Here is a 13,650-nt window from a genome sequence, read left to right on the forward strand (position 1 = left end):
CCAACCAGCCATCTCATCCTCTGTCGTCCCCTTCTCCTCCCGCTTATGAAACTTAAAATCTCTTAAGTCCCTCATTACTCCTAAGTTCTCCATTAAACTTCCAACTACTTTTTAAGCATGACCCTCAATGTACTTCTGATACATGTGATCTGGACATGACACACACTCTTTCCATTACAGAACAGGGCTGAAGAGAACATCCAAGAAGAGACTAACAGCTGTAGGAAGGCACATCGACTTTTTTCTCATAGACATGGTTTTAATGAACTGATTCTCTCTTCTCAAATGAGTGGGAGCTACCTATCTCCATTCTTTCCTCTCCCTAGTATTCTTATTTCATATGCAGATAATATGACTTATTATCATCTATTAAAACTAGTATTGAAATAGAGCTATCACTAGAAAAATGGTTACATATATATTATTCTAAATGCCCCCAAATTTCTTCTGGCATGTAGTTGGGAACCCCAAATATGTAAAGTGTCTCACAGTTTCCCTTAGAAGGTAAAAAAGAAAAAAAGGTTAAGTCATCAAACGTAATGGGTGCTTTACTGAGATTGTGTTGTTGTTTCATATTTTGTTCAGTGGGAGAAAACCCTTGCTGAATTGGATATTTGGCTGCATCAACTTTTAAACATTTACATTAAATTTAAACTTAGATGCAACTTTTTTAAATAAAATAAATTTTGCTATCATAATCTATGTCACAGAAATTTTGGAACCTAAATGCAGATTGCCTACATATGAGTCAAACCAGTTACTTTTCAGCAGCTATGTTTCTCCTGACCCTGTATTTACTTCTGCCCTACATCCATGATGAGACTGGCAGACTTAGTGCAGTTTGCCATGATGTTCATGAAGTGTACTCTACCAGTTACTGGAAAGGTGATGTTATACCCATAGTACTTCTCTTGATGAGGCCCATGCAGAAAAACATTCTGTTCTCAATATCAGTGACAGATGTTCTTCAACACATAAATAGATGACTTTTACCTTGTAAATACCCAATCACAGAGCCAGGAAATGGCCCTATTTCATATCCAGCTAAAAGAAAGCTTAAGACAAACCTGTTGGATACACAAAATGTGGTACATCCATATAATGGAATATTATTCAGCCATTAAGGGAAACGAAGCACTGACACGCAAGAACCCAGACAAAAAAGGGCCACGTATTATATGATCCCATTTACATGAAATGCCTAGAAAAGTCAAATCCATAGAGGCAGAAAGTAGATTAGTGGCTTCCAGGGCCTGGAGGGAGGGAGAAATGGGAGTCACTGCTAATGGGCACCAGATTACTTTTTACAGGGATGAGAACGGACTAGAATTAGAAAGTGGCAATCTTTACACAACTTTGTCAGTAAATGAAAAAAGAAAAATGCTAAAAGTATACACTTTAAAGTGGTGGACTTCATGGTATAATGAATTGTATCTTACTTAAATAAAATTTGTGAGACTTTTGCTTCTGTCTGGAGGGAGTAAATTCTAAGAGACTTACTTTCCTTCTATAAATTAACTAGAAAACTGGGAGAAATGTAATAACTATTTTCAGATATTGGACCACAGGCAGATAGGACTACCATTCCTTGGAAAAAGACAAAAAAAAAAAAGTTGAAGATAATTAGACTTTCTACCTGGAGATAATTTCCACACAGCAGTGAAGGGAAAGGACACTCACACTGTACCTGGGAAAGAAGATGAGTTGAAGAGAGACACTGGCATTCAAGGTCAAGGTGACTAGAATTTGCAGAGCAAGACTACCACACTAAAAGAAGCTGCATAAGTAATGAAATACAGAAATCTGCATAACACTCCCTTTGAGTGTCCTGCTGAGCATACCTGTGCATCTATCAGGCAAAATGCTTGACAGAGCAACTTCCAGGAAAAGAACCATTATTGGGAAGCTGTAAGCCAAAAAAGTTCCCAGATCTCAGGGCAAGAGATCATTCGAGTTACCACCACAACCTAGTTGAGAACATTGGACACCCAATAGCTAGCAATCAAAGAAAGGTCGCATATTAATAGTAAGATTTGACTGCTGCTGCTGCTAAGTCACTTCAGTCGTGTCCGACTCTGTGTGACCCCCTAGACGGCAGCCCACCAGGCTCCCCCGTCCCTGGGATTCTCCAGGCAAGAACACTGGAGTGGGTTGCCATTTCCTTCTCCAATGCATGAAAGTGAAGTTGCTCAGTCGTGTCTGACCCTCAGCGACCCCATGGAATGCAGCCTTCCAGGCTCCTCCATCAATGGGATTTTCCAGGCAAAAGTACTGGAGTGGGGTGCCACTGCCTTCTCCAAAGATTAGACTACCCTTACAGTAAAGGCTACTCCACATACACTCTGAAATGCTTAAAATAAGCCTCAAAAAGAATCAAGATGATCTGAAATTAACTGCTTCTGAGAACAAAATCCAACGGTCTTTAAACGATTACGGTAAACTCCAGCACTCAAAAATGTAAAACGTACAATGTTAGGCTCCCAATAAAAAACTACTACAATGCTAATTAAACAAGATAATGTGACCCATAACAAATGGGGGTGAATGGAGGAAGAATCCATCAATAGAAACAAACTCAACAATGACATGCTGGAATTAACAAAGATTTTAAAACAGTCATTATAAATATCATTAATTTGTTCAAATACTTAAAGGAAAACGAAAATATTATAAGGAGACAAGAACATAAAAAAGAATTAATTGAAACTTCTAGAAATGAAAAATATCTAAAATGAACAGTTACATATCAAAAATAACCTCTTAAAGATACAGCAATATAGTGTGCTTCTAAAACAAAGCAAACGGAGTAGAATAGACTAAAAATGAACAGTCTCAGTGAATATGAAGGGATCTTATAATAAATCTAATTGAAATGCAAGGACTGGGAATTCTCTGGTGGTCCAGTGGTTACGACTCTGCACTTTCACTGTCAAGGGCACAGATTCAATTCCTGGTCTGGGAACTAAGATCTAGCAAGCCACATGGCACAGCCAGAAAAAGAGGCACAATTAAAAGGATGGATAAAATATATGCATACAAACACTAACCATAAGAAAGCAGAAGTTATATTAATTTAAGAAGCTATATTAATATCAAGAAAGTAGACTTCAGAACAAGAAATAATTCTGAGGGATAAAGAGGAATATTTCATAATGATAAACAGGTCAATTAATCAAGAAAACAATCATAAAGCATATACACTTAATAAAAGAGCTCTGGATAAAATCAAGCAAAAACTAAAAGGAGTTAATAGACATTCACAGTTGTGCTTGGATATTATAACATTCTCTCAGCAATTGATAGGAAAAAGTCAGTAAGGATACAGAAAAACTGACAATACTATCAACTAACTTGACCCAAATGACATTTATAAATGTCCACTCAACAAAAACAGAATACACATTCTTTCCAACAGGACACAAAGCATTCACTAGACAGAGTGAATTCTGGGCCATAACACAAGTCTCAACCAATTTAAAATAACTAAAATCATACACAGTATGACACCAAAATACAAAATAAAACAGAAATGAGAAATCAGTAACAGAAAGATATCTGAAAAATTCCTAAATATTTGGAAATTTTAGAGCCATTCTTACAAATTAACACATAAGCCAAAGACAAAATCAGAGGGGAAATTAGAAAATACTTTGAGCTGAATGAAAATGAACATAAGACATATGAAAATTTGTGATTTCTAGCTGAAATTTAAGAAAATGTACGACATTCTATATTTGCATTAAAAAAGAAACACAAACTCAAGTCAGTCATCTAAAGTCCCAATGCAAGCAGTGTAACAGAGAGTAAATTAAACACAAAGTAGAAAAGAACAAAAAAGATGAGTAGAAATTAGTGAAATAGTACAAATGAATAATAGATAAAATCAATTCCATCTAAACCTGTTTACTTGAAAAAAGCAATACATTTGGTAAGGCTCTAGCTTTAGTAGTAGAGGAAAAAACAGAAAAGATAAAAATTACTAACATCAGGAATGATAAACAATGGAAATAAGGAAATATGAACAACATTATGTCAATATGCTTGACAAATTAGAGTAAAAGATAAATTTCTTCAAAGACACAAATTTCCAAAATGGAATGAAAAATAAATAGAAAGCCTCAATAGTCTTATAACAGATAAATAAACTCATAATTTAAAAGGCAAGAGTACTGGAGTGGGTTGCCGTTTCCTTCTCCAGAGGATCTTCCTGACCCAGGGATCAAACCCAGGTCTCCCACATTGTAGGCAGACACTTTACTCATAATTAAAAACCTTCCCACAAAGAAAACTACAGGTCCAGATGGCTCCACTGATGAAATGCTATTATTTATAGAAGATCTAATAATTGTTCTTCACAGACTTTTAGAGAAAATAAGAGTCTGTGAAGCCAACCGGGTTGGCCAAAAAGTTCATTTGAGTTTTTCCATACCATCTTACAGAAAACCCAAATAAACTTTCAGCCCAATATAAAGCTAGTATTGATATCGCCCTAATATCAAAACCACACAAATATTTTATGAGGAAAGTACAAAAGTCACCTACAAAGATAAATGTAAAAATACTTAATAAAATATTAGCAACTATGATGCAGTTTAACATAAAACTGATTCTATATCATAAAAAAGTCAGATTTACCCTAGGAATGCAATATTGACTTAACATTCAAAAAAGGAGTTGATATGATTGCCATATTAACAGAATAAAAGGGCAAATTATATAATCGTGTTAAATGATAAAAAAAAGTTTTTGACAAAATTCAAAACCTATTCATTCATAATACAAATTCTTAGAAAATGAAATAAAAGGAAATTTCCTCAACTTAATAAAAGGCATGCTCATACTCAGTCGCTTCAGTCATGTCCGACTCTTTGCGACCCCATGGGCTGTAGCCTGCTAGACTCCTCTGTCCATGGGATTTCCCAGGCAAGAATACTGGAGTGGGCTGCCATTTCTTCCTCCAGGGGATGTTCCCGACACAGAGATCAAACCTGTGTCTCCCGGTTCCTCTCATCAGATCAGATCAGATCAGATCAGTCGCTCAGTCATGTCCGACTCTTTGCGGCCCCATGAATCGCAGCACGCCAGGCCTCCCTGTCCATCACCAACTCCCGGCGTTCACTCTGACTCACGTCCATCGAGTCAGTGATGCCATCCAGCCATCTCATCCTCTGTCATCCCCTTCTCCTCTTGCCCCCAATCCCTCCCAGCATCAGAGTATTTCAAATGAGTCAACTCTTCGCATGAGGTGGCCAAAGTACTGGAGTTTCAGCTTTAGCATCAGTCCTTCCAATGAACACCCAGGATTGATCTCCTTTAGGATGGACTGGTTGTACCTCCTTGCAGTCCAAGGGACTTTCAAGAGTCTTCTCAACACCACAGTTCAACAACATCAATTCTTCAGCGCTCAGCCTTCTTCACAGTCCAACTCTCACATCCATACATGACCACAGGAAAAACCATAGCCTTGACTAGACGAACCTTTGTTGGCAAAGTAATGTCTCTGCTTTTGAATATGCTATCTAGGTTGGTCATAACTTTCCTTCCAAGGAGTAAGCGTCTTTTAATTTAATGGCTGCAGTCACCATCTGTAGTGATTTTGGAGCCCAGAAAAATAAAGTCTGACACTCTTTCCACTGTTTCCCCATCTATTTCCCGGTTCCTCTCACAGAAGCATTTAAATTTTTTTTTTAAAAAAAGCCAGTTTCTAAAGCTACTGCCATCCCTCTGACCAATTCTTCTCTTGTTTTTGAAATTCTCTCCTACTTTGACACTTAAAACTCCAAGACCTATTACTCCTCCAACCTCTTTGCCAGTCTTCTTCTCCTTTCTTCACCTGCTTCTAAATATCCATGTTCCTCTAAACATGTAATACATGAAAAATATACAACTAACATCTAAGATGTTAAATGATAAATGACTAAATAATTCTCCCCTAATATCTGGCAGAAGGCAGGAATGTCCAAAGTCACACTTTTTATTCAACACTGTAAAGAAGGTCCTAGACAATGCAATAAGACAAGGAAAAAGTCATACTGGTTGGAAGGGAAAAGTATAACTTTTTTTCCTCAGACAATAGAACTGTATATGTTAAAAATCCTAAAAAATCAACATTAAGGTTATCAGAACCAATAAGTCAATATAGCAAAGTTACAGGATACCAGGTTAATAAATATTACAAAATATTAACTAAATACTATAAAATATAGCTGATACAAATTAATAAAGACCTAAATAAGTGAAGAGATATCATATTCATAAACTGGAAGATTATTTTATGAAGAGATCAGTTCTTCCAAAACCACTCACTGAAATTTCAATCAAAATACCTTTTTTAGGTAGAAATTGGCAAGCTGATTCTGAAATTTATACAGAAATGTAAATTAGAGAGTAGCCAAAATAATCTTAAAAAATAAATTCAGAATTTTGAGAACTTACACTGCCTGAATTTAGTACATATTATAAAGATACAATAAACAATAGTGTGTTATTGATATAAGGATAAAAACATAGATACTACTGAAGAGAGAATTCAGAAATTTACTCACACACATATGATCTGCTATTTTTTAACAAAGATGTCAAAGAATTTGTGGAAAGGATAGTCTTTTCAGAAAATGGTGTTAGGATAATTTTATATGCACTTAAAAAAAAAAAATTACTCCTACCTGAGACCACACACAAAACGTAACCATTTAAATGGGTCATAAACCTAAATGTAAAAGCCAAAGCTATAAAACTAACAGGAAAAAATGGAGTAAACAAAGACTTCGCAAGACAGAAAAACTGTCCCATAAAAGAGAAAAAAAAGATAAATAACTCCTGCACTTCGTGAACACAGTTAAGGAAAGACAAATTACAGAATTGAAGAAAATATTTATGACAAACAATGTGAAACCAGAAAATGTCAACATTTCTTAAAACTAAATGATAATAGCACAAATATCAGTTCAGTTCAGTTCAGTTGCTCAGTTGTGTCCAACCCTTTGCAACCCTATGGACTGTAGCACGTCAGGCCTCCCTGTCCATCACCAACTCCTGGAGTTTATCCAAACTCATGTCCATTGAGTCGGTGATGCCATCCAACCATCTCATCCTCTGTCATCCCCTTCTCCTCTCACCTTCAATCTTTCCCAGCATCAGGGTCTTTCCTAATGAGTCAGTTCTTTGCATCAGGTGGCCGAAGTATTGGAGTTTCAGCTTCAACATCAGACCTTCCAATGAACACTCAGGGCTGATCTCCTTTAGGATGGACTGGTTGGATCTCCTTGCAGTCCAAGGAACTCTCAAGAGTCTTCTCCAACACCACAACTCAAAAGCGTCAATTCTTTGGCACTCAGCTTTCTTTATAGTTCAACTCTCATATCCATACATGACTACTGGAAAAACCATAGCCTTGACTACAAGGACCTTTGTTGGCGAAGTAATGTCTCTGCTTTTGAATATGCTGTCTAGGTTGGTCATAGCTTTTCTTCCAAAGAGCAAGCGTCTTTTAATTTCATGGCTGCAGTCACCATCTGCAGTGATTTTAGAGCCCCCAAAATAAAGTCTGACACTGTTTCCACTGTTTCCCCATCTATTTCCCATGAACTGATGGGACCAGATGCCATGACCTTAGTTTTCTGAATGTTGAGCTTTAAGCCAACTTTTTCACTCTCCTCTTTCACTTTCATCAAGAGGCTTTTTAGTTCTTCTTCTCTTTCTGCCATAAGGGTTGTGTCATCTGCATATCTGAGGTTATTGATATTTCTCCCGGCAATCTTGATTCCAGCTTGTGCTTCTTCCAGTCCAGCGTTTCTCATGATATACTCTGCATATAAGTTAAATAAGCAGGGTGACAATATACAGCCTTGACGTACTCCTTTTCCTATTTGGAACCAGTCTGTTGTTCCGTGTCCAGTTCTAACTGTTGCTTGCTGACCTGCATACAAATTTCTCAAGAGGCAAGTCAGGTGGTCTGATATTCCCAACTCTTTCAGAATTTTCCACAGTTTAGGTCCACTGGAGAAGGGAATGGCAAACCACTTCAGTATTCTTGCCTTGAAAACCCCATGAACAGTATGAAAAAGCACAAACACACCAATTAAAAAAAAAAAAGTAAAAAAGAAATTTCATTAAAGAAGACATAGAAATGGCCAATAAAAAAGTACTCAACATTATTAGTCACCAGGGAAATGCAAATTGAAATCATAATATCACTGTATGCTCACAAGAGAGGCTAAAATTTAAAAGATTGACAATAGCAACTTTTGGTAAAGATGTAAAATAACTGAAACACTTAAACACTGACTGTGTGAGTATAAAATGGTATGAACACTACGTGAAACAGTTGGCATTTTCTCATAAAATTAAAGAAGTCTATCATACACTCCAGCAATTCTACTCCTCGGTATTTACCCACAAGAAAAAAAAAGTCTACACAAAAACTTATACATGGATCTTCATAGCAACCTTTTTATAATAGTCAAAAACTAGAAACAATCTAAATGTCAAACATGTGAACGGATACACATTTTGCAATATGAAATTTCCACAAATACCTGTACATACAGAATATCATGGAATAGTAATGAAGAGGCAACTACTGATTGATACAATGCAAAAAACATTACCCTAAACAAAAGAAGTCACACTCAGAAAAATTACACTCATGATTTTATTTATGGTATACTAGAAATAGAATATTTAATTTGTAATGACTGAAAGCAGATCAGTGGTTGCTAGGGCTGGGTAAGAGACTGACACTTAGGAGCATTTTAGGGTAGCGGATGTTGTGTGAGTGTGTGTGTGCTGTCTTGTCCAAGTCTTGCAACCCCATGGACATTGGTCAAAACTCAAACTATACACAAAGAGTACAGTTTCTTGCATATAAATTACAGTTTCATGAGAAATATGTGTAAAATTTTGCACAACATAAGACTGGGAGAAAAAACACAATTTCATATTACACTGTATTTTGAAAGTAACAATGTATTAAATACTTCTGCTGAGTTCATCACAAGCAAAAAACTATCTTTAACCTTGACAGGCGTCAACAAGAAGAGAGTATCATGGAAACATATACACTGCCATATGTAAAATAGATAGCCAGTGGAATTACAGTATGACTCAAACTCAAACTGGGGCTCTGTGACAACCTAGAGGAGTGGGATGGAGTGAGAGGTGGAAGGGAGATTTAAGAGGGAGAGGACATATGTATACTTATGGCTGATTCATGTTGATGTATTGCAGAAACCAACACAATATTGTAAAGTGATTATTCTTCAATTAAAAATAAAAAAAATTTTTTTTTTTTTAAGTAGCATTCAGTAAGTATTGGGTTGGCCAAAAAATTCATCCCGGTTTTTGCCTACACCTTTACAGAAAAACCTGAATGAACTTTTTTGGCCAACCCAATAATATAACCAATGGTTTTTTTTTCATTTTCTCTTTTTTCCCTCCTGCTATATATATATTGTACCTGCTGCTGCTGCTAAGTCGCTTCAGTCGTGTCCAACTCTGTGCGACCCCAGAGACGGCAGCCCACCAGGCTCCCCCGTCCCTGGGATTCTCCAGGCAAGAACACTGGAGTGGGTTGCCATTTCCTTCTCCAGTGCATGAAAGTGAAAAGTGAAAGTGAAGTCGCTCAGTCGTGTCTGACTCTTAGCGACCCCATGGACTGCAGCCCACCAAGCTCCTCCGTCCATGGATTTTCCAGGCAAGAGTACTGGAGTGGGGTGCCATTGCCTTCTCCATACTGTACCTGAGTACTGGTTAAAAATTAAGAATTAAGCCAAGTTTAATATCATTATAAAACTAAACATTTAGAAGTAGAGTATATGCTTACTTTTCAATTCTTTCAAGACCAAATTACTGATCTTATCTCTCTAAAGCTAGAAATTTTTAAAAAGGAAAAAAGAAAAAAAATTACATGCTACCTTCTGACAGAATTAAAAAATATAAATTTAATTCCCTTCTCCTAAACCTTTTCATTTATATATGACTTATCTTCAAATGAAGACACCAAAAATCAGTATCTTGCAGTATTCCTCAATCACATTTTTACTTGCTATATACTTATTAAAAGAATAATAATTGTTACTCACTTCAATTGTCTTGGCCAGTAACTGTGTGTGAGGAAAATTATACTTGTATACTTCATTAGCAACAGTGTTTACATCAACAGCAGCCACCACTTGTGCAGGTATACAGCTTTCTGTAATGATAAATGGAATATCTTAGAATGTCAAGTCCTGAAGATCAATTTGTTCATTATAGAAAAGGGCTAAAATAACAGAATTTTGTAGTACATTTCCTCACTTCCTCAATTATCTAGTCAGATCTCAGGTTGTCAGTCGACAACAAAGCCAGGAAGAACCAGGTGGGAAGTGGAATATTTATGTACCTCTGGTTCATCTCTCTCAACAACATTCTGGTGCCAAAAATAAGACAAATGTTTCATATTTGCTTTCCTTCCTCCATTAAGGTATACATTTATGAGTCATATGGAAAGTTTTCCTAAATTAAACCAAAAACATAAAAGTGAAAGATATTCTTAAAAGTCAAATGGCTTGGAAATTTAGAAATTAACTACAATTTGTTCCTCATCTTCTAACATTAATACAGTTGTGCTTCCCACTACCACTGGAAATACTTTTAGGTAAGTTTTGGTAAGTTTCAGGTAAATTTTTTTTTAATAGCTTTATTAACATGTAACTCACATATCACAGAATTCACTCCTTGAATGCTTTGGTAAGTTTTTAAATGGAATGAAAAATTAATTTGTGTCCAAATATAAAAATTTCACAGACCAAAATTTAAAAATTTTGACAGATCAGGAGAGAACATAAGAAGAGCAAGAGAAATAATTACAAGTGCATGTCTTCCTTCATTGCTCTGTCTTGCAGCTGAAGAAAGGCGTTTTCATAATGCTTTCAGATTCAGAGAATTTTGGTATAGTCTTAAAATAGCAGTCAAAATTTGTAACTGCTGTTGTATTTTGCAATTATCACCCTCTTTGCACTTCTTTCTCAAAACACATACAAACCCAATTATGTGTAAACCCTGTCCCAAATCAGTAGAAAATGTGAAGAGTACTTGAAATAAAAGTATTGGAGAGGTCTTAGGAAAATCATCAGAGAAAGTATTACAAAGTTAAATAGTGGCTCCAAATACCTATTTCTTTAATAACCATTTCTTTTAATAGTTAAATTTGGCAGCCCAAATATCAAAAAATTAAAGAGAAAAACATTAGGATGTGAGGAGCTAGGCCGCATGTAACAAGGACCTGGAAATAAAAACCAGATCACAGAAGATGGGGCAAAGAGGAAGCAAACACACACTCAGAAACAATCACAACACTACACTGAGGCCTAGGAAAGATGATGCCAGAGAGAAACAAGGGGATAAATGCATCCAAGTAAATATTTACTACACGTCTACTACCAGGCTCAAGAACCTGGGCTAGGACCAACTCTCTCTAGGTACCCTGCTGCCTTGTATATAGGTCACTGGAAGCTTCACGGTCCAGTTAGTAATATCATAAGCAGCTGCCTCTGATTGAGTTTAAATCCAATAATTAATCTGCCTTCGTATAAAGTAAATTTAAGTTCTAAATTATATCTTTGTCAAAGGTATCAGAGAGATCTTGAAACATAAATGAAGAAGGCTTTTAAACAAATAACAAAAATTAGTATGTAAGAATCAATTTGCAAAATCACAAACCTTATAATCAAGGTTAAGAACTAAGCAACTACTAATCATTGTAAGAGAGCTGGGAATTAAGTAAATTTCATTGAACTATTCCACTGTGTTGCTAAACAGGAAGTGTTGTAATTAGCATGATGCCGCCTGCTTGCATTTCTATTACATATACAGCAAGCTGGGAATGCCTGGAGTTAGTTGATATGATTTTTCTCTTTTTATAGGCTGATTGAAAACCCACAGTGATGTGCCAAATCTGTACCACAATCAATAATTAATTTTATGTTCTTGTATTATGTGCCCAGAAGACATAAAAACTGACCAAAAAAAAACTGCCAAAGGCATGTTTTATGTGGTGATACAAAAACTGATGAACCAAAAATTCTTTCTCAGAAAACAATAGATTTTTAAAGTCAATAAACAAATGCACTGTGTGCACATATTTTACTGTAATAAAATTACGATCTACCACATGACCTAGAAAGTTATTTCCATGATGAAAAATAAACATACTAAGATCTTCCTGACACTAATTCACCCTGCCTTTTCAAAACAGAATTGTTTTGAGGTATGAGTGTGTTAAGGAAAAAGTTAAACTACTTAAATAATACTCTTAAAAACCATGCCTTTCAATTCTACCAAAACCTTAAACTGAGCTCCAAAGACAAGTTGTCTTGATATTTCTTACCATATACTTTAAATCTATAGCCTCCAAAAATCTTTGTTAAGCTACATACACAGATTTTGAAAGTGTTTTAAAAATCCAAACAAATATAATTCAGTAGATTTTGCCCAAGGGAGCCCTGTCACTTTAAATGGTCCCAGAGTAGTCATTCTCAGAGGGGAGAGGGTTGGGGAAAAAGAGATCCACAGGATCTGTTGGGAAAGTAGAAGGGAAGGACATGTTTTCAGTATTTTGATCTATTGCTTTACCTGGATTTTATTCATGATATTTCTGGTTTATTATGGATTGCATATTTGTTAATATTAACAGGAAGCATAGATTTTAAAAAAGGTGAGATACTGTATAATTAGATGAACATAGCATAAATTATTTTTAAAAATTGTCAGATTAGATCTACAAGGAAAGGATAAAGGGTATCATATTCCTATTTACATGAGCCTTAAAGTAAAAAAAAGGCAGATTTAGTTATGTCAAGAGAGACTTTGAAGTGAAATGTTAGAAATGTCACTGGAATTACATGCATAATTCCTGCTCTTAAATATGTTTCTTAATAAGTGGGCAAAAAACACACATACACACCATGTTTGAATACTGATTATTTTCCTCCTTTTTCTGATCACACTTTCTGGAAAAGCTGCAAGGGAGAACCTCTGGTTGTTGGGAGTAAAAGGTATAAGCACAACACTCTACCTGCCTTTCCTAACCAAATAAATCAAAAAGTTTAAATTGTTCATACATAGCTAATGTGGGTAAAAATCATTTTAGAATGTAAATATAAAATTAACTGGCCTCCTTTGAAATAAGGAAAGTTGCTTTTTTTCTTCTTTTCCTTATCATTTTTTTCTGAACTGTTTCTCATATAGGTGAGTCATTCTTGAATTACCTCATTATAATCAACCTGAAACATGTAATCAGGTACGCTAACACTGACATCTAGTTGTGAAATAGAAGATCAATTGAATACATCAAATGTCTATTTCTTTTCATTCAAAGTCAAGCTTAATTAAAACTAAAAAGTATTTAGCAAAAACAGACATGCAAGGATTCTGAATTTAAAATGATCGCCAAAGTATATTTCCTACTTCTTTTTAAAGATTCTTACACTTCAAATATAACAATAAGTTGCATTTCTTTACACTAACAATGAAATATCAAAAAAGGAATGCAAAAAAAAATTCCTTTAAAAATCATACCAAAAAATTAAATAAAAATTAAATTTGATTAGGAATAAGCCTGATCAAAAACTTATATGCTGAGAACTATAATGAACAAAAAAGAACAGGATT

The 13,650-nt window shown here is 35.4% G+C and overlaps 1 protein-coding gene across 10 annotated transcripts in view; it reads right to left on the minus strand.

Annotated features, from left to right (window-relative positions):
- TRDMT1 (tRNA aspartic acid methyltransferase 1) overlaps nucleotides 1-13,650 on the minus strand; it is a 104,852-nt gene that overhangs the window by 35,276 nt on the left and 55,926 nt on the right. For 7 of the 10 annotated variants that reach the window (XM_061436148.1, XM_061436143.1, XM_061436141.1 and 4 more), the window contains one exon: nucleotides 10,083-10,192. The exons of 2 other annotated variants lie outside the window; for them this stretch is intronic. In XM_061436148.1, the coding sequence (XP_061292132.1) occupies nucleotides 10,083-10,138 (56 nt within the window). In that variant the 5' untranslated portion in view covers nucleotides 10,139-10,192. Of the gene's footprint in view, nucleotides 1-10,082; nucleotides 10,193-10,381; nucleotides 10,495-13,650 lie in introns of those variants that run through there. One more of the 10 variants, XM_061436145.1, reaches the window with a different exon arrangement.

Source organism: Bos javanicus, chromosome 13, assembly GCF_032452875.1.
Source record: "Bos javanicus breed banteng chromosome 13, ARS-OSU_banteng_1.0, whole genome shotgun sequence".
Taxonomy (NCBI): Eukaryota; Metazoa; Chordata; class Mammalia; order Artiodactyla; family Bovidae; genus Bos; species Bos javanicus.